Genomic DNA, 27,502 nt, shown 5'->3' on the forward strand with positions numbered 1-27,502 from the left:
AAGGCCCTCTTTGTTTAGGCTTATAAGCCAACTTATAAGTCAAAAAGTCTAAGCCTAAATAAACATGTAGCTTTTCCGTTTGGCTTTTTGGAAGCCATAAGCCACTCTAACACTATTAAGCCAAAAGCGGCCCTCTTTGTTTAGGCTTATAAGCCAACTTATAAGTCAAAAAGTCTAAGCCTAAATAAACATGTAGCTTTTCCGTTTGGCTTTTTGGAAGCCATAAGCCACTCTAACACTATTAAGCCAAAAGCTAGGTTATAGAAGCTTTTTTGGCTTATGTAAGGTAGATGTATTACTCAACCAAATTTAAAACATTAAATTCACCGGCTTATAAATCATATAAGCCAATAAGCTGACTTAAAAGTATAGTCCAATAAGCCTAAACCTAAACAAAGAGGGCCTAAACCCCGTGGGGCATGTATGTTGTCACAGCGGTTTGCTTGTGCAGGTAAATCGAAAAAAATATTAAATTACTAGCAAAAATATCCGTGTATTGCAATGGGAATAATAATATTGGCATGTCATGTAAAAAGGCAAGAGTGAAAGCATTTGTTGACTTGATAGACAACGCATTGTAAGCATATAACTGACAACTTACCCTTTGTTTGTATTGAAGTCGCAAGGTTAGTGTAACCCGTCCAAAAGAGAAAACATTGCTAACTTGTTATATGTTCGTATGCTTACATGCATATTAATCGGCAGTTATCTTTAATAAAGGGTTATACACGACTGTTTAAAATAAGAGTAAATTTCATAAAACTACATATACTTTGCACAATCTATCACAAAAATACATTTAAGAACTTATTTTACAAAACTACATATTCAATATCTTCATTTATCATAAAATTACATGTACTTTGCACAATATATCACAAAACTACAGATTTAATAATTTATTTCACAAAACTACAGATTTAATATCTTCATTTATCACAAAACCACATGTTTAGTGTCTTTATTGTCACAAAACTACAGGTTTTAGCATTGTTAAAACCTGTAGTTTTGTGATAATGGAGACACTAAATTTGTAGTTTTGTGATAAATGAAGACACTAAATGTATAGTTATTTGATAAACGAATACACTAAATCTATAGTTTTGTGAAACATGTTTTTAAATATATAGTTTTGTGATAGATTGTACAAAGTACCTGTAGTTTTGTGATAAACGGATATACTAAATCTACAGTTTTGTGAAACAAGGTCTTAAATATGTAGTTTTGTGATAAATTATGCAAAATACATGTTGTTTTGTGAAATTTACTCTTAAATAATGTTTTCATATGATTCATTTGTTCTAATATAGATATGTGTAGAATACGTAGAGCATTACTGATCTATAAACTGCATTTAAAATCAAACGATCTAGACAAAAAATATCAAAGCACTCAAAGCGTAGTACCAACGATATGATGAGCATATGTTTGTGTTTGAATGTACACGTACTCCTACGGGATGTAAATGACGTCTCTAATGATTAGAGTGGGCCTGATGACTGTGCGGAGGAGGCGATGTACTTAAAAAAATAGTATCTTTTAAGTATGTACTCCCACCGTCACATAAAAAACGAATGAGGTTACACATCCTACTATTATGAATCTGGACAGATGTATTTTTAGATTTGTAGTACTATATGTCACATCCAGTACTAGGTTGATTAGGATATGTCACATCCGGTGCTAGGGATATGTCACGTCCGATACTAGGTTGATTTTGTATAAGACGGATAGAGTAAATCTAATTGTCATAAACTTAAACCAGAACACGTTACTCTCATATAATTTTGCATTTAATTTATTTTTAAATGCACGACGAACCGCTTGTGCAGGGAATCGGGGACTTGAATTCCTTACTCCGAATCTTGAGTGAAATTCAAGTCCCCTCTTTGCAGGGAATCGGGCTGAATCTTCAAAGAGGGAGTACTCGCTTCTCGTTGCAGGAGTTCCTTACTTCGACACAACTATATTTTTTTTTAAAAAATAACTTTTTAAGGTATTAGAAGTACCTGCATTACCAAAAGAAAACAACTCTTTATGGTATTAAAAGTAACAACATTTTTTAAAGTAATTTTTCATAGTATTTGAAGTAATTATGAATAAAATAATTTTAAATAATCTAAATATATTTTAAAAAATAAAAAGTCACAGTTGTGTTTTGAAACCGTGTCGCTGTCCAAAATAACTTACTCTGTACTCCTTCCACTCAAGAATCAGATGTATTGATTTGTAATGACCGGGAAAACACACAGGGTCTCACGTTAGGAATTCTTCCGTACTAGTAGTATATTTTAGATTCCACTGTTAGTCAAGTATAAATAGGCTAAATTACATTGTAATTATAATTATACTATATTTACACTATAGTTACACAGTTACACTGTAATTACAAATAAATTTGATTATAGTTTCTAGTTAAGCTAATACTCGCTTGCATGTAATGGTTTTGTACGATTATGTTATTCCGATGTATTGATTGGTGTTTAATCCTATTGTTTGAGAAATGAAGTCCGTACTATTTTCATCGATCAAAGAGACCAGATTGTGCAAATAAAAGTCTGTAGTTAGAGGCCCACTAGTCTTGATCGTTGAGTATAGATCCTGCTGCCCAAAAAAAAAATCTGACTGCTTTAAGCTCTGTTTTATGTCATTACTTTTATTTAGATGGTCCAAAAAAAACCCATTTATATGCACACATTTTATGGGCTATCATGGGCCGACCCATGTTGGCCCAGAAAAGGAAAAAGTACACCGAAGGTCCCTCATCTTGTCATCGAATTACAAAATCGTCCCCCAAACACAAAACAGATATGATACATCCCTCAACTTACAAAACCGTTCACGTCCTTTGGTGGTTTTGAGCCCGGTTTTGTCCCATGTGGCGGCTGAGTCAGCGTGCGACCCACGTGGGCCCCATATGTCAGGATGCCACGTCATCCCATCCTCTCCCTTCCTCCTCTCTCTCCCTCTCTCACTTCTCTCCTCTACGACGGCAGCGGCGGGGCTACTTCTTATTCCCCGAAACGGCGCCGGCTGGGGCACCTGGCACCCATGGTGGAAGCGGCCGGATCCGGCGAGGGCATGCCGGCGGGCGTCATGTCAGCCCCTGCAAGGAGTCGAAGGTCGTCGAGATGGCCGCGGGCGAACGGTGGGCAACGTCAAGCAGACCGCGGGCGACGGTGGCCGGCGGCGGCATGCATGGACGACGACGGGCCTTCGGCGGCGGTGGTGGAGGACGTGGATCCGTGCCCAGATTTGGCCGTCCCGCGGCCAAATCCGAAGCTCCCACGTTGAATCTTGCCGATGGCGGCGCAACAACAGCGTCGGCGGCGGAGCCCGACAACCGGGAGGCGGTGGCGTTCGCGTGCCACCTCGCTAGGAATGATGGCGCCATTAGACTGACTGTCATCCCAACGACGAGCGTCGTCGATCAAATTGGCATCTATGACAATGATGGCGGTGGCGGCGAGGAGGAGGTGCTGTCCATCGTGGTCCACGACGACGACCCCGACAACAGTCGTGGCCTCGTCCCCGGGGACAACCTCACCGTCTGCGGCCGCGGCTTCGTCGCCGGCTACGGCGAATCCGAGACGGCGAATCCGCCCCCACAACCATCCATCTCTTGACGCCGACCTCGCCGATAGCGGAGAGGCTACGGCGAATCCGAGGGGGGGGCACTGTGCTCGCGCTCGTCCTCCTCCTTGCCGTCGCGGCGCAGGCGCAGCAGGAGTACGAGGTCACGTCCTCCTTGCTGTCGCGACGCGGCGCGGGCGAGGACCCTCAGCCGCCGCCTCATGCGACCTCCACCTCCGCCGCCGCCGCGGCGCCCTGCGACGCCTACCTCGTGCTCCGCTCCTCATCGCTATACGTCTCCGTCATCTCCATCTCCAACCTCCTCAATGTCACCGCCGCCGCCGTCACCGAATCCAACACCGTCAACCTGGTCGCCGCCGACCCTCTCGTCCTCGCGCCTGTTGTCGGCGACCTCCTCCCCACCCGCTGGCTAGCCTACCCGAGAGGAGAGAAGTGAGAGAGAGGAGGAAGGGAGAGGATGGGATGACGTGACATCCTGACATGTGGGGCCCACGTGGGTCCCACGCTGACTCAGCCGCCCACGTGGAATAAAACCGGGGTAAAAACCACCGAGTGACCTAAAGTGAACGGTTTTGTAAGATAAGGGATGTTTCATATCTGATTTCGTGGTTGGGGGATGATTTTGTAACTCGATGACAAGTTGAGGGACCTTCGGTGTACTTTTCCCCAGGAAATTTGGTCGGTGGCCCGGCCCGTCCCAGCCCATCTTCATCCCTGTCGTAACATCACACCGGGAAGAGGAAAAGAAAAAGGAAAAAAAAAAAGAGGAGGAGACTCCTCGAATCCTCGACTCGAGCAGGAGCTCCCAACCCCCGGAGAGATCTCCGGCTGCGAGGCGCGCAGCGGCGGCGGGCGGTGGTCGGCGGTAGCGGCGGCGGGGATGGCCGGGGAGGACGAAGCGCTGTACGAGATCCGCCGCCTCGCGTCGGGATCCCACGAAATCCTTCGTGTGAGTTGCGCGAGACGCCTGACCCCTCTCCTCTCCTCCTCTCGTTCACAGGCGCGGCTCCTCGAATCCGATCGCGGGATAGTACCCGTACTACGGGATTCACGGGTTCATGGCGTGTTTCGGATTTTCTTGTGAACTTCGATAATTTTGGACGGGCGGGGCGGCACTTTTTTTTTTCTTTTCAGGAGGGGATATTGTCTGGGTTCATCGCATTGACTCACACTTCTTAATTTACTATTTTTATGGAATATTTTGATCAAATTTTCTTTAACTCACTGTACGATATTTGTATGTGCAGCCATGTTGATGTTTATTTGTATTGTTCTCAGAGCTATAATTTGTATTTTATCCTCACTGTTTGCAATGGCAGGAAGGAGAAATCACTGGAACAAGTGGTGCTGCAGGAGGAGTTCTCTCCTATCTCTCTTTACAGGGTACATCACCTCCCCTCTTCTTGCACTCGCATCAAATCATTCACTAAATCTGTCCAGGAGACGATGCATCTAACACTAGCTACTGCCACTTTTCTTGTTAGGTGTAAGCAAGCTCAAGGAGAGGTGGACTAGGAACAGCGCACTGGGTTGGAGTAAGAAGAGGAGCAGGATAAATGCAGCATTGTTGTTTGTCTCACGAAACGCAGACTATGTGGGGGTAGCTGTTGGGAATCGCATAACCGTCTTGAGGAAGGGCGATGGGTATGCTTCACCTTGTGGCGTATATACGAGTAAGCAACATTCTACTTGTTACACATCATTGAGTTTTAAAGTATCGCTCATTGGCGATGAAATCATAAATGCTGCAATGATTACTAAGCAAGGAATGGTTCTCATGCTTTTAGAGAGTATTCAGTTATCCCTTTCTTCTTTTGTATCTGATCATAGTACATTCCATTGTATATGAAATGGGTGGTTCTGAAGTTGTCCTTGTTTGACCTGGGCATTAGCCTTTTTCATGCTTGTAATGTTAATAACACCAGTAGGCCATGACACTATGACAGGTAACCTACAAGGTTGCAAATCATTAGATAACTTCAGGAGCAAATGTAGTGGCTGCTATCATGCAAGATGTAGTTCTACCATACCAGCTTGGTTGTTGCTACTTGCTATATACTTTGGTAGTTAAACATGAAATTTTCTGTCAACTCCAATTTTGCTGACTAAACTGGTGACAATTTGGGTGGCAAGACTATTGGAATGAGAATGACTTAAATATGAAAAAATCTACTATCATCAGTTCACTAATCTATTGGATATTTTGCAATTACCTTTTAGTATATTTTTGCAACCACTACTGCCATATCCTAGGCACTGTCGGTCTACTTCCTTAGCATTTCTTTTGAATCTCTTGAAAAAATTATAAGAGTATGCAGTGTGTTGTGCTGCAGTAGATGGCACTGGATTTTGATGTAGATTTACTAGTCATCAAAACTGTTGTGTTCAAATACTTAAATTACGATTCCTAATTCTTTCTGGTCAGATAATGACAGGATGGCTTTTTTTACAAATGGGGCTTGGCTGGAGGCTCAAGGCATTTTAGGTGTGGTGGATGACTTGAACACACTTCATTTGATCAAAGAAAATGGAGAGGCATTAACAAGGAGAACAAGCAATCAGTTGAAGCTGTCTTATCCTATCGTTAATATAGTTGTGCATGATGGCTCAAGCTCGGAGAGGTGATCCTTAATTGGTTGTTATAACTTTTCCCTTTAAGGGCTCATGCACAAGTTTTGTTATCTTTGGCTGTAACTATTAATATCGGTATACATGTTTGTAGGCCGGGTTTCTACATTTTCACAAGTGATGGCATGGTTCATAAATTTGACTACATGCAAGATCATGAAGCAAACCTGCAAAAAGTTGCCATATTGATTCAAGATGCGGTATCAGCTAAGACTCCTCAATTGCCACATAGTGTATCATGCGTTGATTATCACCAGGATCATTCATTAGTGGTCTTAATTGGGAATCCAAATGCCTTTTTAAGCTCCAATGGCTCCTCTGGTATACCCTTGCTCTTACTGGTTTTTAGTTTTTACTAATACCCCTATGAGCAGTTGTCAACCCTGTACTTTATAGCATTTTGTGCTGCATACATAATAAAATTGTGTAATAACCAAGTCATTTGATATCAAATATTGATCTTGAATGAACACATTTTGGTTTTATGAAGATCTACTGGCCTAATGTTTATGTTGTGTCTAATATTTTTGATGTGATGTTTTAGGAGCTTGTTTTCTATATGTGTTGCACTTCAACGGAAATCTGGAATTTAGTCTTTCGTTTCCAAGTCTGCAGTTGGAAGGGACATTTTTTCCTCCTAAGGACCAAGCAACTTTTGCTTCATCTGCAAAAGTCAGAATCTCACCTCAGAGCAAGCATATTGCTACATTGGATTTGAATGGTTCTGTCAACATCTTTGTACTTGCTAATGACAAACGCTCTGCTTCACTTCATCCTCCCAGGAATGGTACACAACTGAGTGATGTTAAGGACATCAGTTGGTGGACAGATAATATTCTGATGGTGGTAAAGGAAAAAGGTAGCATTAACATGTACAGCATCAGTGGAAACAGGGTAGTTTCAGAAGATGGTCATGTTCTATCTACACCACAACTGGAAAAGGCAAGAGCTGTTGAAGGATACACTTTTATTTTGCAATCAAGCCGGTACGAAGGAAACACTACATTTGAGGAGGTGGATAGTAACTCTATGCCTAACCTACAAAATGTTTCTAGAAATAATCAGCGTTCCGAGATGGATAAAATAATTTGGAGCCTGATATCATTCTCCAAAATTACAGTCCCAGAAAAGTACTCTATTCTCATCAGAGGGAATCGATACAAGGAAGCTTTGGATTTTGCCTGCAAGCATAATTTAGATAAGGATGAAGTTCTTAAAGCACAGTGGTTGAGCTCCGATGGAGATGTTCATGATATAGACACATACTTGGCAAACATTAAAGACCAAGTATTTGTATTGTCAGAATGTTTGAACAAAGTTGGACCAACAGAGATTGCTCTGAAAGCCCTACTTTCTTTTGGCCTTCGTATAACAGACCGTTTCAAATTTTCAAAGTTGGATAACAGCATTGATACCTCAGCATGGGACAGTCGCATCATTAGGCTTCGTTTGTTGCGTTATAATGACTTGCTGGAGACATTCTTGGGAATTAATATGGGAAGGTATGTTATGACCATTATAATGATTTTCTTTACACATATAGATGCAATCAGATCAACTTCATGATATATTTGAAAAATTTACTACTACACTGCAGTTCTTAAGCTATATCAGTTTCTACAAAAATATTAATCTAATTAATCGACTTCTTTCATAACATGGAGGAATGGATCATTTCTAGTCAAATGCAGTAATTTGAAGAAATATTTTTTCTCGCCACTGCTCTCCTTTTCTATTCATACATCAGCATACTTTTTCTCACAGAGATAATTATGACTTTATAGACTTTCAATAATCATTGAAAATTTACCAGAAAGTCTATAGACTAGTAAAAAGAGAACCAAACTATTTATTGCTGAGCAATAGAAAAAAATACGTTTCTGAAATGTTTGAGGACGTAATGTAAAATATGGCTATGTGCATCCTTAATTGGTGCAGAGGCTGGAAGTTATACTTCTATTGTCCAAAAAACTGTAGAATATTGAAATGTCTCTTATACAACGTATCCTTTCAGAAAAATCTAGAAAACAATGTGTACTTCGCCGCATGTTTCAGTATTCCTCAGTGTTTTTTCAACACTGACAAAGTTCTTCAATGCAAATCATGAAATTTTAAAAGATTTATTCAAAAGTATCCCTGATTATATGTTACAATTATATTTAATTTTTCATGATTTTCCAAATTTCAAAAGGGCATAATGATCATAACGTTGTGAAGATGGCGATGGCAAAAGAGATATTTGCAAATTCTTTATGTAGAATAGAATATGGATCTCAGGGCTGAAACATGTTGTGATTTCGAGTAATGATACCATATTATCATTAATCATTCAATCAATTCAACGGCATTTGTAATCTGTTGTAATTAGTATATTTCTTATCAAGGTTGAGTTAACATCGAGAAGTCTCTTAATTATATACACATTAAGGAAAAATTCGAAGGGATTAGGTGGTTAACATCCAAGTAAATGATTTGTGATTCCTTTTGCATGAGTTTCCAACTTGAGGGTCCAGTAGTATTTGCTCATATGGAAAATTACTCAGGCCCCCTTTGATTCAAAGGAAATTCATAGGAATTTTAGGGCCCCTTTGAATCGCAGGATTGAGAAAACGTAGGAATAGGAAAAACGTAGGATTTTGATAGGAATGTAAGTGTAAAATATAGGATTGTAAAACGCAGGAAAAACACAGGAATGACCATTTGATTGAACCGCAGGAAAAACACAGGAATTGGATAAGAGAGATAGACTCAAAGGAAAATTACCAAGAGGTTCTACCTCATGTTAGGGCCCCTTTGAATCACAAGAATGAAAAAACGGAGGAATAGGAAAAACATAGGATTCTGACAGGAATGTAAGTGTAAAACAGAGGATTGCAAAACACAGGAATAATGTAGTAATGACCGTTTGATTGGACCACATGAAAAACACAGGAATTTGAGGAGAGATAAAGACTCAAAGGATCTTTTCCATGAGGTTCTACCTCTTGTTAAAATTCCTCCAAAACTTGTATGGGAAGAGGCATTCCATAGGAATTTTATAGGATTCCATAGGGTTCATTCCTTTAATTCAAAGGGCTTTGTAGGAAAAATTCCTATAGGAATGAAATCCTCTAAAATTCCTATGAATTTCCTTTGAATCAAAGGGGGCCTAAATTTCCTCCAAAACTTGCATGGGAAGAGGCATTCCATAGGAATTTTATAGGATTTCATAGGATCCATTCCTTTGATTCAAAGGGCTATATAGGAAAAATTCCCATAGGAAAAAAATCCTCTAAAATTCCTATGAATGTCCTTTGAATCAAAGGGGGCCTAGAGGATTTTATTCCTATGGGAATTTTTCCTATATAGCCCTTTGAATCAAAGGAATGGATCCTATTAAATCCTATAAAATTCCTATGGAATGCCTCTTCCCATGCAAGTTTTGGAGGAAATTTACATGAGGTAGAACCTCTTGGTAACTTCCCTTTGAGTCTATCTCTCTCATCCAATTCCTGTGTTTTTCCTGCGGTTCAATCAAACGGTCATTCCTGTATTTTTCCTGCGTTTTACAATCCTATGTTTTACACTTACATTCCTATCAAAATCCTACGTTTTTCCTATTCCTACGTTTTCTCAATCCTGCGATTCAAAGGGGCCCTCAGTGTGTTAATTGCATGTTTGATCATTGTACAGTTTCCCCTCTTTCTTGGAATCACCAGCTTGCTGCTTGTGTTTTCTAGCTAAATGTCATTTTCTTGTTTTTCAGGTTCTCAGCTGTAGAATATAGAAAATTTCGTTTGATGCCTCTTGTGGAAACTGCTGTTGCTCTGGCTGAAAGTGGCAAAATTGGCGCCCTTAATCTTCTCTTCAAGCGTCATCCATACACTATATCTTTTGACATTTTACATATTTTGTCTGCAATCCCAGAAACTGTTTCTGTTCAGAGTTATAGTCAGTTGCTACCTGGGAAATCTCCTCCTAGTGTTGTGATTTTAAGAGATGGTGACTGGGTTGAATGCGAACAAATGGCATCATTCATAAACACTTGTTCTGATCAGTTGGAGAAGAATGGAGAGTTCAAAACAGAACTACTTCTAAAGCATTCTGCTGGCTTTTCATGGCCATCGATTGCCAAACTTTGTGAGTGGTACAAAAGCAGAGCAAGGGACATTGACTGCTTAAGTGGACAGCTGGAAAATTGTCTTGCCATGATAGAGCTTGGATGCCAAAAGGGCATTGTAGAGTTGGAACCATTTTTTGATGATATTAAATGTCTTTATGAAGTTGTATATTCTGACGAGTTGAGTGAGTTTATAATGAACCTTGCGATGTGGGAAGATCTTCCTAACTATGAGAAGTTCAAAATCATCCTTAAAGGAGCCAAAGAAGGAACAGTTGTCCAACGACTAGAAGAAAAGGCAATCCCTTTTATGAAAAAGAGATCACACTTGATCTTTTTGAGTAATGAAGAAAAACACAGAGAATCATACCTGATTAGATGGCTGAAAGAGGTTGCTTCTCAAAATGAGCTCTCCATTTGCTTGGCTGTATTTGAAAATGGTTGTGGAGACTCACCAATTCATGGGCTTTTCAAGGATATTGCTGAAATGATAGAAACAGCTGTTCACTGCATTTATCTATGCTCTGCAACTAACCAGTGGAATACCATGTCATCAATTTTATCAAAGTTGCACCATAAGATGAAGCGAGAAAAATCTATGTTGGCCAGTGAAGAAGATTATAATTTCAAAGATGCTAAGCAAGCCCTTGGCACTTGTGTGGTTTCTTTTGATGACATGCAATATGTGTGCACTAGAATCTTATCTGGTCTGAGTTCTCCAGGGGATTCTTATTCTCATGATTCAATAAATTACCAACTTGATAATATCAAATCTCTTGATATGCTGGAGAAGAAGCTAAAAGTTGCTGAAGGCCATGTAGAAGTTGGCAGACTGTTTGCTTATTATCAGGTATTAATGCCTATTCAACAAAAAATGCTGTTTCTGAATCTCTAATGTTAAACATGCATAAAATTACAAAAATGCTAAATGCTTTGGCAACACCTTAGTAAAAAAAAAGCTAGTCTGCAGTGTTATTCCTATTCTTATTGTGACTTGTCTGCTATAGCTGGATGTGACTCACATTGTTATTTGTTTAAAATCATGTCCAACTTTGGCAGGTCCCAAAGCCAATACATTTTTTCCTGAGCACACACTTGGATGAGAAGAATGCAAAGCAAATTATACGGTTGCTCCTGTCAAAATTTGGTCGACGTCAACCTGTTCGATCAGACAATGAGTGGGCTAACATGTGGCGTGATCTGAAACATTTCCAAGAAAAGGCATTTCCTTTTCTTGATTCAGAATTTATGCTGGTAGAATTTATTAGAGGGCTTCTAAAAGCTGGTAAGTTTTCACTAGCCAGGAACTATCTGGGAGGAACAAGTGCAGTTTCTTTGTCCATAGAAAAAGCTGAAAATCTTGTTGTCCAAGCTGCAAGGGAGTATTTCTTCTCGGCTTCAACTTTGTCCTGTAATGAAGTAAGTAAATGTCACTAAATTGTTCAGTAAATATTGATCTTGTATGTCTGTTGATTAATGCTAACCTGGACTGTACAAACATTTGCAGATATGGAAGGCCAGGGAATGCCTAAACCTGTTACCTAATAGTATAAGTGTTCAAGCAGAAACCGATATAATTGACGCTTTAACTGTCAGACTTCCTTATCTAGGGGTGACTATCCTTCCTGTTCAATTCAGACAGATTAAGGATCCTATGGAGATCATCCGAATGGTTATTACAAGTCAGACAGGGGCATATCTTCACTTTGAAGAGATTACTGATGTCGCAAAACTTTTAGGGTTGAAAAATGAAGAGGAAATAGCTGCTGTGGAGGAGGCTATTGCCAGAGAAGCAGTCGTTAATGGCGACCTTCAGCTAGCCTTTGATATCTGTCTAACTTTGACTAAAAAGGGTCATGGTGCAGTGTGGGATTTATGTGCTGCAATTGCTAGGGGTCCTCAGCTCGATAATCTGGATACAAGTACCCGTGGCAAGCTGTTGGGCTTCTCTCTCAGCCATTGTGATGAAGAATCTGTTGGTGAATTATTGAATGCTTGGAAAGAGCTTGATGTCCATGATAAATTTGAGCAATTAATGATTTCAACTGGTACAAATCCTCCTAATTTCTCGACTGATGGCTCTTCAATCACACCACTTCCTGTCCAAAGCGTGCAAGATATACTTGACCTGAGAGAAGACATTAGTGATGATAGAGGCATAGATCATGTTGGGATTGTTAAACAAATGCTATCAAAAGTTTGCACAGACTTGTCAAATGAAGATGCATATAGGCGGGAATCTTCTTTGGCAGAAAGCAGGAAACTCTTTTCCTTCTCTGCATTGGAATTGCCATGGCTTTTGAAGTTGTCCAATGATGAAGAGCATGATGGTAAAAAACAGTCTTTGAAGACTGACCATCCCATCAGGAGATATCAATTTTCAACCAAAGTAAAAGCAATAAATTGCATTATACATTGGTTGGCTGTAAGTGGCTTTTCTCCCAATGATGATCTAGTCATGTCTCTTGCAAAGTCTGTAATAGAGCCTCCTGTTGACGAAGAGGACTATGTTCTTGGCTGTTCCATTCTTCTGAATCTCATGGACCCTTTCAATGGAGTGAAAATAATAGAGGAAGAGCTCAAGAAACGAGAATGCTTTCAAGAAATTAGCAGCATTATGAATTTAGGAATGACATACAGTTCGCTCAACAGTTTGAAGAAAGAATGCTCTACTCCTGAGCAGAGGAGAAATCTGCTGCTTGAGAAATTCCATGAGAAATTTACCTCAGTCGAATCAGGTAGGTGTATGCCAAGATAGATGCTGAACTTATTCACTGATTTTCCTGTGGATAGTCACACTAGTTGAATGTTGCATTGTGTCAATGGCCATTAATCATTAACTCATTTTCATTGTCCTTGCTTTTACTTTTGGTCAGATGAGTTAGACCAGATTGATGAAGCAAATGCCACATTCTGGAGAGAGTGGAAAGCAAAGTTAGAGGAGGAGAGACGACTGGCTGATCAAGCAATGATGCTCAAACAAGTGTTGCCTGATGTCGACACATCTCGATTCTTGTCTGGTGATGTCAATTACATCAAAAATGTTCTTTTCTCCTTTATTGATTCTGTTAAGCTGGAGAAGAAACATATACTGAAGGAAGCAGTAAAAATAGCTGAGACCTATGGCTTGCGACGAACTGAGGTCTCTCTCTCTCTCTCTCTCTCTTAACACACACACACACACACACACACGTGCAGCACTAATTTATTCTGTAACACCATGCTGAGTTTCTTGCAACACAGATTTCTCATGTCACAAAATATTGTTCATTGATTGTAGGTGCTTTTACGATTTTTGGGCTGCGCTCTTCTCTCTGAGTCTTGGGATAACAATGATATTCTGAGTGAAATTTCTGAATTCCGTGATGATATTGTCAACTCAGCTAAGGGTGTGATTGATATGATACATTCAGATGTCTATCCAGAGATTAATGGTTATAATAAGCAACGTCTCTCTTACATTTATGACATCCTTTCAGCATGCCACTCATATCTGAAAAGGTCAAGTGAGATAGAGTTGACATACCCTGAACATGTCCATACACATAAGTTCGAACCATTTCAGTATTATAAGGTCCTAGCTGAAGAGTGCAAGAAAGTATCTTTCATTGATGGCTTGAATTACAAAAACATAGCTGGATTGGATAATCTGAACTTTGAGCATTTCAATGAAGAGGTATGCAAGAATATCCATGCTTCAACTGTCAGAGCTCTGGCTGATATGGTACAAGCTCTCGTGAGTATGTATGTCGATGTACTGGCCAAGGGACTCATATCACGGCAAGGTGTTTACAAGCATTATGTTCTTGGTTTGCTGGCATCTTTAGAAGGCCGCACTGAAGCAAGATCAGACAACATAGACTCTGAAAAGCTGCAGGCGGTCCTTTCTGAAATAGAGTTGAACTATGATAGTTGCAAGGAATACATCCAAGTTCTTCCAGCTACAGATATTTCATGCATCATTATAAGGTATTGCATGCTATGTTTTCCTTGCGACTTAACAAGAAACCATCCACAGGAGCCTTCATGGAAGAAACCTCTGGATGTGTTGGTAATGCTTTGGATTAAACTTATTGATGACATACCGGTGGAGTCAATGGATGCTTGTCCATATGGAAGGGCAGAATACTTGGATTCAAATAGGTTATCTCACTGCATGAGGGTTTTCAGACAGCTATTGGTAGATGATAAGATAACAGTGTGTCAAGGTTGGGATGCCATCTCCATGTATGTAAAAATTGGCCTTGGTGATGAAATCCCGATGGAGATTTCATATTTTTGTCGATCTATGATTCTTTCCGGCTGTGCTTTTGAATCTGTAGCTCAAGTATACCATGGAGGACAGGAACAATTGGAAAATGAGAGTGTAGACCCAAGCAATCCTTTGGATCTCTTAGAGCTTTACAGTGCTACTCTAGATGATTGTTTGTCAGATTTGATCAAGAGTCCTAGTGAGTCTCAGATATTGTTGCATAAATTGCTGTCGTCACTGAGCCGATCAACAGAGAAACACGCTGGCACTCTTGAGATGATTAGATCTGGTGTTTGGGGGAAGTTAATCAGCTTTTCTGAAAACATGCAGCTAGACAGCCAATTGAGGGTCTATGCTCTGCAACTGATGCAGTGCATCACAGGAAGAAACCTCAAAAGCCTTCCAAATGAGCTGGTTTCCCAGGTTGAGCCATGGGAATTGTGGTATGAGCCTGGGACAGGTTCTTCCGTAGCAGATGATAATAATAGTCCCTCCAGCAGCATTACAGGCACCCTAGTGGCCCTCAGATCTACTCAGATGATCACTACAGTTCTTCCTAATGCTAATATCACACCCAACAACCTGGGGACTCTTGATTCTGCAGTATCTTGCTTCTTGCACTTGTCAGAAAGTGCTTCTTCTGTTGAGACTATTGCTGTTATGGAAGCAGTTTTAGAAGAGTGGGAGCAATTGTTCTCTTCCAAAGAAGAATATGTTCCGCCCCAAGAATCACCAAAAGAAACCAATGATTGGAGTGATGATTGGGATGATGGCTGGGAGGCCCTACCAGAAGAGTTAGAGAGTCCAACGAAAAAGCACGGTAGAACCTCATTATCTGTTGATCCCCTCCACACTTGTTGGATGGAGATTATCAGAAAACTAGTTGAGCTTGGTGAACCACATAAGGTAATTGAACTTCTGGACCGAGCATCATCCAGAAATAGCATGTTAATCGAGGATGATGAAGCAAACCGGTTACTTGAACTCATATCTGCAATGGAACCGTTGATGGCTCTCAAAATCATGCTGCTTCTCCCTTATGAAACTACAAGGTTGCGGTGCCTGCAGATGGTTGAAGCAAAAATGAGGGAAGGAACAGTGTCCACCTCATCAAATGCTGACGATCATGAGCTGCTGGCCTTGGTTTTGTCATCTGGAGTCCTGCAGAGAATCGTGACCGAAGTGGAATACTCAAAATTGTTCTCTCACATATGCCATCTTGTCGGACATCTTGCTAGGTCATCGCAGAACGATCTCCTTGTAAAGTGGAATGATGAAGCGAATGCACCAGGGACATCCAAGACAAATAAATCTCTACTGTTTGCTAGGGTCTTGTTTCCTAGTTTCATATCTGAACTGGTGCTCAGGGGCCAATATCTACTGGCTGGCTTTGTCATCTCCAGATGGATGCATACCCACCCATCCCTTGGCCTGATGGATGTCGCGGAGGCCAGCGTGCGACGATACCTGAATGGTCAGATTGTTCAAGCTCAGCAATTGGGAGGAACCGATGTTTTTCTTACTGACAATGAACTGTCTGTAAGCCATGCTCTCTCCACTCTACGATCAAACTTGGTTTCTCTTGTGCAAGCTGCATTGGCAACCCTTCCGAACCAAGATTTGTAGATGTGCATCGAGGTTTTGTGAATATTTTAACTCAACACAGGCAGGTGGTGTACTATCAGTGTAACTGTAACATAAGCTGTTAGCTAGGTCAATATTGCAAAGTTTAAACTTTTTAGGGGGGGAAATTATTGCAGAATTTCAACTAGCATTGTCAGAATGTTTCCGGAAAAGAAATACCATGTTCTTTTACTTGATCAGTTTTTACAGGACAAGCCTTGTTGCACAGGTAGGATGTAGACCCTGTTTATATTCATTTGTACATTTCTATTCATCGTAATTCGTAAGCACATTGTCTGAAATTGGGATCTGCCAGCTTGAAAACGCTGGCGATCAGGCAGACACGTTGAGGGCTGAAGTAATGGCTTTCGTGGGAGCCGCTTCAAAATACTGCTGTATTTATTCGCTAGTCAAACGAAATCTCAGTTTAAATTATCGAGTGGATTATCGCTTTGATTATAGATATAGATTTAAATTTTAAGAAATAAATTTTACAAATAGCTCAGAACAAGTGGTATAAACAATATAGTAGGTCCTTTTTTAATACATAGAATAAATACTTCACTTAAATAATACAGTGAATAAACCGAAAAGAACGGGGCCGAAGTATTTTCATTGTCCGACTCTTATGATGGCAATAGCCATTGCAACTCCGACACCCGGTGGCCAATATTCGAGGAAATGAATTGATCCCGGTAAAATTCTTGCATTCCAAATGAGCTGTTCATAGGGCGCAGTGGAGGAGACAAAGGTCTTCTGACTACAAATTTTGGTGGATTTGATCTTTTTACTTAGGTCTTCCCTGCACCTTTTCTTCTGTTTAAAGGGAAAAGATACATCTTAGAGATTTTCTTTTACAAACGTATAGTAAAAGATACATGAAGAAAGAGAGGTAGTACATGACACACTGACTGAATCTTGAGAACTGGATTTGTAAGTACGTATAGTACCGTTCTTGTTTAGTATACAGTGTATTTCAGAAACCGACATTGTGATTTGAGATCTACAATTTGGCTTTTTTGGAAAATCTCACATAAGATAATAATAGACAATCAGACAAACTTTTAATAGAAAACTCAACTTCTTTTCGTTTATGAGATACTTCCTCTGTTATAGAATAAAACCACTTTTAACTATGAATATAGATTTATCTACAAGTGTATGTTCAGATTCGTAGTTAAAAGTTTCTATATTTCCAGACAAGAGTAGTATTCCTTTGCTCTCTTCCCTTTGTCTATTTACCAATTATATTTCTTGCAAACAAAGTTTGAGTTTCTTGTTAAGTTTTTGTATGATTATCTGTACATAAGAGAGTTTGGTGGCGTGTTGGTGTGGGGAATAGAACATGCTCTATTTGATCATAGATTGCTTAGTTTAAGATAGATGGTAGTATTCATTTTTTTATGAAAAAGGATTACTGAACTTTGAGTTGTCTCCGTAGTATTTGCCCCCTTATTTCACGACCCTCTGATCTGTTGGCGTTTTTCTTGTTTAGGGTCATGCACAAAATGATTTACTCAAATGTACACAAAATGAGGGTTAGGAACCCTCACTCCTCAGCACACAAAATAAAGCAGCATTTAGCACATAATTAAGTTTTAGTTATTTTTTTAAAAAATAGATTAATATGATTTTTTAAAACAACTTTTGTATAGAAACTTTTTTTAAAAAAAACACACCGTTTAACAATTTGAAAAACCTGCACGCGGAAAACAAGGGGGAGTTGGGAAGGGCTGGGAACGAACGTGTTGTGACATACCCAAATTTTGCGTGTAATTCTCAGAAGTGATTAACAATCTTTACGACGGTGCCTCTTTTTTTTGCCCCCTCTAATTTCCTCTCGAGAGATCGATATATGCCTAAACTTGTAATTGTGGAAACCCTAATTCGTACCTGCAACAAATCTGGGATTTTAGAGTGATGCACCCATATTGAAAAGAGCCGCATGAAAAATGCTCGCGATGCACGTGAACCTGATCGGCTGCTCCTTCCTTCCGTCCTTTGCGTGACAGGTGATGTTCTATGTCACTTGCTCACTGCACGTATAGACGGCTCAGATGCCGGGAAGCACCCTGTTCACAAACTTTTTTTTTTTTTTTTTGCCTTGCACCTGACTCTTCAAGAATTTAGGGCTTGTTCACTTTGCTATCATTTTCAACCTTACCAAGTTTTAGAATTGCCAAATTTTAGTAAGGTAGACAAAATTTTGGCAAGGTTGCCAAATTTCGGCAAGATTTCATGTGCTTACTAAAATTTGGCAACAAACTAAATATAACCACTTTTTTGGTAACTTTAAAAAAAAAAAAAGGGTAAGGTTGAAAATGGTAGCAAGGTGAACAAGCCCTTCGAAGAAGAGCAAAGCAACTTAAAAAGTAGAGTAAATATTCACAAAAGTCCAGTCCATTGGAAACAGGGCAGCATATAGTCTTCAAACTTTGATAGGCAGTTCAACAATTCTACAGACTAGGAGTACAATTGCATTGCACCCCACTTAGGTAGGTGTAGTTAATACTAACAATTCTCTCCTCATGAAGTAGATGTCACCTAAATTATTTTTAACCCTTGGATGATAAATCTAAGGTGCAAATTGTTTCTTCTCTTATGAAACTATACCCACCTCAGATATTTATAACCTTAGGGTGATCGATCTAAGATGTAAATAGTACAAATCAGAAGTCACACTGTCTAGCTACAAAACAAAGCATGTCATTTTGTCATGTAACTTCAAGCAGCAATGCATGGAGTTTTTCATCCAGTAGTATTAGATTAACGCCCAGGTCCAGTATAAGCATACGGGAAAAGAACAGTTAACGCTCCCTCAACTACCAAATGAACCAAACCATGTAGTAGTTCAAACATGCTCAAAGCCTGAAATGCAACAGAGTAGTTCACGCAGGTAATAAGCATGCATGCAGGCACAAGCAGCAGCAGCAGCACACCCCCATCCATCTCCAACCCCCACAATCTTAACAAGAATAAAGCATGGCAGCCTGATGGCAGCAAGGAGCTAGTAATACAATACAAGATCTGAGCTCGTACCTCTTGCTACCACTTACCCCCCATGGCTTCCTTCCTTGCTGCTAGCCTGCTCATTGCCCTCGTAGTGTCAGGCTCCAACGTCGCTGCTACGCCTTCCCCATCGGCGGTGGTGGGCAATGGCGACATCGCCTCCACTGCACAGGAGATGCAGCGAGCCCGCTACTTCACCTTCGTCATGCTCATCAGGATGGTGCAGGAGAAGATCCCACACAACACCACCTTCCTGATGCCCAACGACAGGATGCTGTCAACTGCAACCATCCCGGAGAGCCAAGTGATGGAGTTCCTGTCAAGGCATTCCATCCCGGCTCCGCTCATGTTCGACGACCTCATCAAGCTTCCCAACGCAACAATAGTTCCCACAGCCCATTCGAGCCAGACAATCACAATAACCAATGTGAAGCACCAGAAGATCTACTTCAACAATATTGAGCTCATCAGTCCTGACGTCTGCCGCGTAGGAGATTTGTTCAGGTGCCATGGAATCAATGGAGTTATAAGGCCAATAGTACCAAGAGGAAAAGGGTCAGCTTGCCCTGGCCACCTTGCTCCAGCAACTGCAGCACCTGGACCAGCTTCAGGGGCAAACCGGTCCTTGGAGACGTCTTCGCTAACCTCTCCCAACATGAGTTCTGCCACAAGTCCATCCCTGCAACCTGCAGCAGAAAGCCCTCAAAGTTCAGACACTTCCACGTCACAAATTGCATCTTCTTATACTACACTAATCTTAGTGTTAGTCTTTTCCATTTTCTAAGTTTGGATCCATGGACATACAGTTCAATGGATGCATCTCTATTCAGGGAAAGCTAATGCAAGCTAGTAGTTTTTTGTCTGAACATGCCTTCACATCTTTTTCTGATCTATACCTATTTGGTATTTAGAGGAAAAGCTTCAAATATTTGTTAATTCATTTGATCACTGTTCTTTATTAGAAAAGCGATTATATTTTCCTTTTTTGTACGATGGGAAAAATTAGCAAGATGGAAATCAAGCCTTAAGAGTTTTAAGTTATTTCTGTTCATATGATTATTATCATGCATAACACAGTAAGATCAATTATAACAACACGATTAGTTAGACTATTGAGTAGGTTTCCAAAAGCAGGTCTGACCAACCTGGAGCAGCATCAACCCAAATTTGCCAGCCTTCAGCAGCTTCCCATGCATTTGCTGAAGATCAATGTGTTGGCCAGCCCAAATTAAACTGGAATGATTGAATGAATAGCTCCATGTTAGACAAAAGTTTTATGATAATATAATAGAAACAGAAAGTATTAACAACCTGTGGAACATCCATACCTATGGTGTATGGCTCTATGCACAGCTCTTGTATGAGAAATTTAACCCCAGAACTGTCTTCCTGTACACAATTAAACACGGCCATTAATCATGCTAAAAGCTAAACAAACATCTGATCAGAAACAATATAAAAGCTGAAACAAATACTACCACAGACAATAAATTTATGTGCTTAGTTACAATGCTTCTGAGCACTGCTTCCCTATTTACCGTAGCCTAAGCAAAGCTCAGTCTCGATGGAAGAAACAATAGGGAAAAGAGTCAGTAAAACAAAACTACAAAATTTATTCAAAGGTTGGAAAAGTTCTGAGTTCTTCCACGAACACAAGATTCTCTATTTGTAAATTATAGCAAGTAAAGTAAATGCACAGGAACAATACCGATGCAAGCAAACAGTTTATAAGACAATTAGACATCAGCACAAGCAAAACCAACTGTTCAACCTGACTGCATCTTATATAAAATACTGGTTCATCTTCAGGTGTACATAACAATAGTAGTCAACAATACAGATTTGTAAACATGAGTTTATAAACTATTTCTAACAGATACAGTGAACTGGGTCACAACCTACATTGCCAGTCATATCTTGACTTCTAAAAGATAAGCCAAGACAGATCTGAAACAGGAACCAGCCACACAAAGTTGGCATTAACATTATCACAACCTGGTAACAATTAACTGCAATAAGTATGAAGTTAATACACATACTACAGTTGCGCCTGCCAATAATCTAGTTAGGGTTATGCTCAGGAGCATTGCACGATAGCTCAATTAGTTTCCTTTTTTCTGGCTGTCATCACCAGAATGTTGCAGCTTATTGTCAACTCCTGCCTCATCAGTTTTGTGTTGTTTGTCCTCAAGTTTTTCCTACAGAACAAAAAACAAAAACAGTGTTAAAGTATATATTTCAGAATAGCAAGAGAGCGAAGAATGAGAAACCAAACCTTTAATGAGCTATTCTTTGATAGAAGCTCATCATACTCCTTTCTGATCCGGTTCACTTCATCTCTAAGTGAAGTATTTTCTTGCTTTAAAACTTCAGCACGTTGAGCCAACTCCTCACATTCAGCCTGCAGAATTTAAGTTAGGCTTCATCAATTGAAGGCACTACAAAAGATAATTCTATCCAGTATAGCTTGAAATGCACAAACAAATACCTGCTTACGCAACCTAGATCTGCGAGCAGACTCCCTGTTGGATTGTTTTCTTCTCTGCCTTTTGAGTTCCCGTTCATCCTGAATCATGGGAGAGTCAACACGACTAATTTCTCCATTTGCCAGAAAAACTGAAAACTTCATGTTTGTATCCATAGGATTGTTGATGATTAAGTGCCATTTCTATGGTTTTTGTATTTCATATAAGGACTCAACATCTTATTTTGAATGATGGCATGCCAAAATGAAAGGATTGAGATAGAAAATACATAATTTTAGAGGTGAAGAGCACCCAAATAAGAATAAAAAGTTGTAATATATCAATTTAACTTGAAATGCGCCTATGAAATTCATACTCCATACTAACACCACGATTTTTCTGATGAATGTCTGTACCTAAGAAGAAATGCCATTGACAAACACCCAAATCCAAGAAATGCTATCAATGAGTGCAAGTTCCATAAAATGTCATCGTACAAGCGATTTTGTCCCATAAATGCCATCGCCATTAGGGTTCCGTCCATCCCACACCGATAAATGCACTGTTCATCCTATAGTACTTAATGGAGGGTTGCTAACGGAACCCTAAGTGGAGAAAAGCATTTATGAAGCACAGCAGCGAATACTACAACGGGAAGAAAATATTACAAGTGCACGGTTCTTGAAGGGAAGGGCTAATAGAACAAACCTGCACCCACTGCTCTCCTGGAACCATAGACCCTGGAGCTGCAGTTGGGGTTGCTTTACCATGTATTGCTGGAGTGGAGCTAGCTGTGTTGGCCCAGTAGTCCATTCCTATGTTCAAGTTTGTAGTTGGAGCAGGTACTGGACCACTTGATGTCATTGGCATGATTGCCATAGTTTGATTCAACTTTGCCTGGGATGGTGAACGTGATACACCATTCTGGGAACTTCGAACCTCTGACAGGATGCAAAGAAAAATTAAGAGGTTTCAATCCGAGCAATAAGGAACACTAGCAACCATAGAGATGTTCATAGGCACACCTCCATCTTGCTCTTGTCCACTTTCCTTGTGATGTGAATCCTACAAAGACATAATGATGCAAAGTTATTACTACTTATACCAGTTCAATAGCAACTTTATGGTATATTAATTGTCTAAAAATTGTAAAACATGTGGCCATGTGCATTTGAACCCCAAGAACAAAACTGCCTGAGCAGAACTTACATTCTGAGAATTTGCTTCACTTCCTTCACTAGAACTTTCACTTCCACTTTCCCCACTGCAATAGAAGCAGAAATTCTTTTACCGACACAAGAAGTTTCTAAAACAAGATTGTTGTTGTTGGCTAAGGTGACAATGCACAAACCTTTGAGAAATGGCTCCATTAGCTGATGCCCCAGAGGTTTTACCATGTTCAGTAGAGTTCTTCCCTGTAATCATATTCAAGCTACCTAAACTTCCTTTAGATCTTTTAATGGGACTTTTTTCTTTTCCTTCAGAGGATTTGCCATCCGTCTCACCAGCAGCAGCAGCAGCAGCAGTAGTTGTAGTTCCCTGGAATGGTAAGGAACATTAGATTCCACAAGAAAAAGGAAATTTTCGAACCAAATATGGCATGTCTTACAGTAGGATCAGCATTGCCATTTGGAGAGGCCATGGCATATGGAGTAAATGGGTGTGCGCCCTGCAGGATTGTTCAATGACAAAACGAAAGTCAAATCTCAGCAATGATATTTAGTACTACATCCATCCCAAAATATAAGGGATTCTGCCTTATAAACATGGGCAAAATCCTTTATATTTTGGGACGGAGGTAGCAATATTATTTTGAGACTACCAATTGTGCTTTTTACAGACAAGAATATAATAAATTACAGCAATCTGTGGAACATACCGGAGGCATAGATGGGTGAGCATATACTCCTGGAGGATACATGACATATGGTGGTGGTGGGGTTCCATATGGTGGTATCATAGGCTGTAAAAGAGTGAAAGGAAAAATGAGAACAAAACAAATCTATATTATTACATCAAATGAATCTATGTAAAATAAAGAAGCATCATCCAGATGAATAGTTCAACATTGTAGAGAAAGCTAACTAAAGAGTGTTCAATGGCCTGCTGTGCATATCTATATCCTGGCAAGCCAACATCCAACTGGCAGTTCTTTAAACATACTATAGTTACCAACCATGTATCATTCACATCAAAATTGTCATATCACCGGTAGCCGAGCATGCATGCTACCATTTCTATATTTGATGCACAAAGTTACTAGGTCTACTTATTTGCCAGTGAAAGTTGCCATTTTCTTATTTGCCATTTATTCTCAATCTTGTTTGCTTATCTAGCATTCCTGTGAACGTCCCGTTAATTTTGTTAAAAGATAATCCAAACACACTGTAGCCTTGGCACAAGTTTGGATTGATTGAAGCTCTTCAGTTCAGTCTGTGGGGCCCACTGCAAAAAATTGAGAATGGCCAAAGAAGCCCAAGCAGCCGAGCTCTTCAGTTCAGTGCATGCCCATGGTTAGGTCATGGGACTGGGGGCACTGGAGTATGGAGACGAGGTCAGAAAGGACAAGGTTGCCCCCACCATGGAGAGCTAGAGAGGAAGTTGCAGCGGTGGTGGGACTGATACTCCATGGGATCAATGCACTTTTTGCCATTTAGGAGAAAAGAAGGCCATGCTACATGGCTTTCTGAGATTAAGCAACAGGAGTGGGCGAGTAGCATAACAGGGCATGGAAAATTAAACCAGTGGCATATGAGGGCATAGTTCAAGTAATGCATATGAAAGCAAGCTGGTATTTCCGGTGGCATATAAAGAATTCTCTATTCTAGACAACTTGTTCAAACAAATCAAATCACATAGTTAGAAGTTTGATCTACATGATTCTCCCCCATCAGAGTTTTGAATACCTTCAGACATTCTGAGAGATCATTTCCAACATGAAAAAGGAAAAAATAACAGTGGGGAGTACAGGAGTAGTCCCCACTGTTATTTAAACAAAAGGAAACCTAACCTGAGCTCCCCACATGTAAGGATGACCCTGTGGGCTTGACGCCACAGGTGATGGAAAGAAGCCATGTGGTGGAATTGGAGGATATCCCTGCTAAAAAAAGGAGAGTGAGTACATAACATACTATCTTTCTAAATCTGTCGCATGCTATGAGAACTGCAATCTGAGATAATGTCATTTTTTATCCATTAAGCATTAGAGACTGTAATTGCTAGTTTGCTACTCCCTCTGTCCCAAAATATAGCAACCAGATGGAGTATTAAATATTAAGGCACTACATATTTATTTCCCCAATTTGTTGCACCCCAAGGTGGCATCAGTGCCAAGTTACCAATCACCTAAACAGAGAAAAATGCCTGCTCACCTGAAAGTTGGCCCAATCTGGGTAAACAGCCGGTGTTGCAGTGCTTGAACTAGCAGGTGGCTGTTGCTCCTATTATTAAAACAAAGAAATGAAAAAAGAAACAGCTTTTTAGGAATGAAGTGTTCATATATATCTTTTGGTACAGAGATTATGTTGTCAGGCATGTATTCCAAAACCTGAGGTGCAGATGCCTTGCTTGTCTTAGTCGGTGCGTCTGCGCCACTGCTACCCATGGTGTGAGCTCAGATACACAGAGCAGTGATTACTCCATTATCCACACACGCATAAAGTAGCATTAAGCAAAATCTGAATTGGCAATACAAAGAGCGCGAGTAAGCTAAATTACTTCTTCAAATCTATTGGTAGGACCATTTTCCCAAGAAAACATCTATCGCAGGACCTCAAATTCTTCCAACAACCATGGTGGACTAAAATACCTTCCAAGATATCTACTATTGCACAGTAACCTCAAGTATCTCAAATTATGTACTAAAAGTACAAATCCTTCTACTAGCCACACAATCACATGATAACATGGAATACCAGCCTTCTAGTATAAAGCATTGGTCACATGGTTAGAGATGTTCCTATAAGTAGTAACACAATCTAAGCAACTGTTAGTGGTTGACCTACTGTATCAATAGCCCAATCAAAACATTGTTTAGCAAAATCCTTTCTCCTTTGAAACTCTCCTGAACATGTAAACCCAGTTACCTTAATGGTACTATGGTACAATATAATGTACCAAAATCCGGAGATCAAAAACTTTAAGTTTAAATTAATTCCACATTACAGCTACCACTGATGGAACGTAAATAATAGAGAAAACAGAAATCCCTGGAAACCAAAAATTTGCTAACAGTGAGATGGGATGGGTACTGCAGCTCAGATGAACCCCAAAATGTAACACTTAAATACATCAGGATAGCTCCAGAACCAAAAGCCCAAAAGAGCAGCATAAAAATATTTGAGAAGACATGGGGGTATAAAATCTTAACCGAAATCCAATCGTAGTAAAACATTAGATTCTTAATAAAAATACATCCCTCGTATAGGAACTGAATCTAGGTAAATTACAAATCATATGTACTACGGTCACAAGTAGCGTTTATGGAGAAAGGCAGCATTAATCTGCAGGAACCCAGATCATAACTTAACTAAAACCATCATCAATACTCATTAGTAAACCCTCCAAAAGGAATAGACTATTCAAATTTCAAATCACAGCTACTACGTCATTCCAACCAAGCTCTTGTAAGCATTTTTTCAACGTTAGAGTCATCATTAATCAACAGAAACACAACATAACCTAACTAAAACCACCATCAATATTCATACCAGCAAACCGTTGCTCCCTCGATTCGGGATCTAACAAACCAAATTTCAAAACCTAAAAAAGAGCTTCTCCTCACCGCGCGAGGCCCGAGGTAGCCGTCACTCCTCAAGACATTCTACCCAGGTTTTCCCCTCTCCACTACGCACCCCCCAACCCCAAAATCAAAATCGAAAAAAAAAACAAAAACAAATCGGCACACCAAACAACCTCGCACAAATCACACACCTAAACCCTAACCACCACCAACTCCTCCACACAACCAAAATCTAGACCTACCACACCCCCCACCGGAATTCCGCCGCACCGGCACAAGCAGCAGCTCCCCCGCGGCGGCGGCGGAGGCGGCAGAATTCAAAAAAAAAAAAAGCGAAAACCAGCGGCCAGATCCGGCGAGGGGGATTCGGGGCGGATACCTTGTGTCGGGGCCCGCGATCCCGCGGGCGGCGGAGCGGGGCCTCGGGATCTGGGGTGGTGGGGGCGGGGGAGCGCGAACGCGCGCGCGGGCGGGCGGGGGATGATGAGATCACCACCTGTGCTGGCTGGTAGCGCACGCCTAGGCTAGGGGCAGCGAGGCGAGGCGAGGAAGACGACGAGGCGAGGCCGCGAGGGCGGGGTTGGGTTGGGTTGGGTTGCGTTGCGGCTGGGTCTCGCGGGGACGCGGAGTGGAGTGGTAGGCTAGGCTAGCGTGGCTTAGGTTAGGGCGTGAGGCTAGGTGGGCGGATGGGTCGGGGTTTGGTTGGTGGGCGCGCTTCCTTCCTTTGCCTCGGTTTTGGTCCGCGTCGCTGTCCATTCACCCATCCACTTGGGTTCGCTTTTGGCGGAGTGGGCGCGTGGGGGTGTGGGTGTGGGTATTTATTTTTATACAGAGCTAATACACTCCTCTCTTAAAATAACTATTCTACACCCCCTCCCACCTCCCATCCGTCCCCACCTCCTCCCCTCCCATGGCTCCTCTCTCCCTGCGCCCCCTCTCCCTTCCGCGCCCCCTTCCGTCGCCCCCTCTCCCATTGCTCCTCTCCGTCGCCCCCTGTCCCATCGCTCCTCTCTCCCTCCCGCGCACCTCCCTCCGATTACCCCTCTTTTTTTTTCTCTCCCTCATTCTTCTCTCTTTTAGAAAAATTAAAA

General features: G+C 40.8%; 3 protein-coding genes and 1 long non-coding RNA gene across 7 annotated transcripts; 2 read left to right on the plus strand and 2 right to left on the minus strand.

Annotated features, from left to right (window-relative positions):
• The first annotated feature begins 4,345 nt into the window (after positions 1–4,345).
• LOC9269678 (MAG2-interacting protein 2) lies at positions 4,346–16,411 on the plus strand. Of its 2 annotated transcripts, XM_015764229.3 has the most exons (11): positions 4,346–4,543; positions 4,914–4,977; positions 5,079–5,267; positions 6,020–6,215; positions 6,317–6,543; positions 6,767–7,724; positions 9,968–11,171; positions 11,381–11,740; positions 11,829–13,059; positions 13,198–13,463; positions 13,602–16,411. In XM_015764229.3, exons 1-11 carry the CDS (start codon positions 4,475–4,477, stop codon positions 16,197–16,199), a joined length of 7,362 nt encoding a protein of 2,453 aa, XP_015619715.1. In that variant the 5' UTR covers positions 4,346–4,474; the 3' UTR covers positions 16,200–16,411. The 2 variants fall into 2 exon arrangements, with proteins under 2 accessions (XP_015619715.1, XP_015619716.1); XM_015764230.3 differs by lacking the exons at positions 4,346–4,543; positions 4,914–4,977 and having other exon boundaries at positions 5,127–5,267; positions 6,030–6,215.
• A 283-nt stretch (positions 16,412–16,694) lies between these two features.
• Positions 16,695–18,355, minus strand: LOC136354705 (uncharacterized). The gene is made up of 3 exons (XR_010738289.1): positions 18,170–18,355; positions 17,956–18,089; positions 16,695–17,012 (listed from the first exon to the last, which is right to left on the minus strand). It is a non-coding gene; the product is annotated as an uncharacterized lncRNA (long non-coding RNA).
• A 244-nt stretch (positions 18,356–18,599) lies between these two features.
• On the minus strand, positions 18,600–26,968 carry LOC4351839 (bZIP transcription factor 1-D). Of its 3 annotated transcripts, XR_010738288.1 has the most exons (16): positions 26,791–26,968; positions 25,218–25,347; positions 25,042–25,110; positions 24,681–24,767; positions 23,550–23,633; positions 23,280–23,339; positions 23,022–23,209; positions 22,880–22,934; positions 22,696–22,735; positions 22,379–22,611; positions 21,694–21,771; positions 21,481–21,606; positions 21,245–21,403; positions 20,534–20,594; positions 20,351–20,438; positions 18,600–19,891 (listed from the first exon to the last, which is right to left on the minus strand). XR_010738288.1 is itself a non-coding variant. In XM_015764232.3 (13 exons), exons 2-13 carry the CDS (start codon positions 25,272–25,274, stop codon positions 21,308–21,310), a joined length of 1,173 nt encoding a protein of 390 aa, XP_015619718.1. In that variant the 5' UTR covers positions 25,275–25,347; positions 26,791–26,968; the 3' UTR covers positions 20,969–21,307. The 3 variants fall into 3 exon arrangements, 2 of the variants coding, with proteins under 2 accessions (XP_015619718.1, XP_015619717.1); XM_015764232.3 differs by lacking the exons at positions 18,600–19,891; positions 20,351–20,438; positions 20,534–20,594 and having other exon boundaries at positions 20,969–21,403; XM_015764231.3 differs by lacking the exons at positions 18,600–19,891; positions 20,351–20,438; positions 20,534–20,594 and having other exon boundaries at positions 20,969–21,403; positions 24,681–24,770.
• On the plus strand, positions 19,258–19,989 carry LOC4351840 (FAS1 domain-containing protein SELMODRAFT_448915). Its single transcript, XM_026022022.2, has one exon. The coding sequence runs from the start codon at positions 19,258–19,260 to the stop codon at positions 19,987–19,989; it is 732 nt and encodes a 243-aa protein (XP_025877807.1).
• Positions 26,969–27,502: the final 534 nt, after the last annotated feature.

The sequence above is a fragment of the Oryza sativa genome, chromosome 12 (assembly GCF_034140825.1).
Source record: "Oryza sativa Japonica Group chromosome 12, ASM3414082v1".
Taxonomy (NCBI): Eukaryota; Viridiplantae; Streptophyta; class Magnoliopsida; order Poales; family Poaceae; genus Oryza; species Oryza sativa.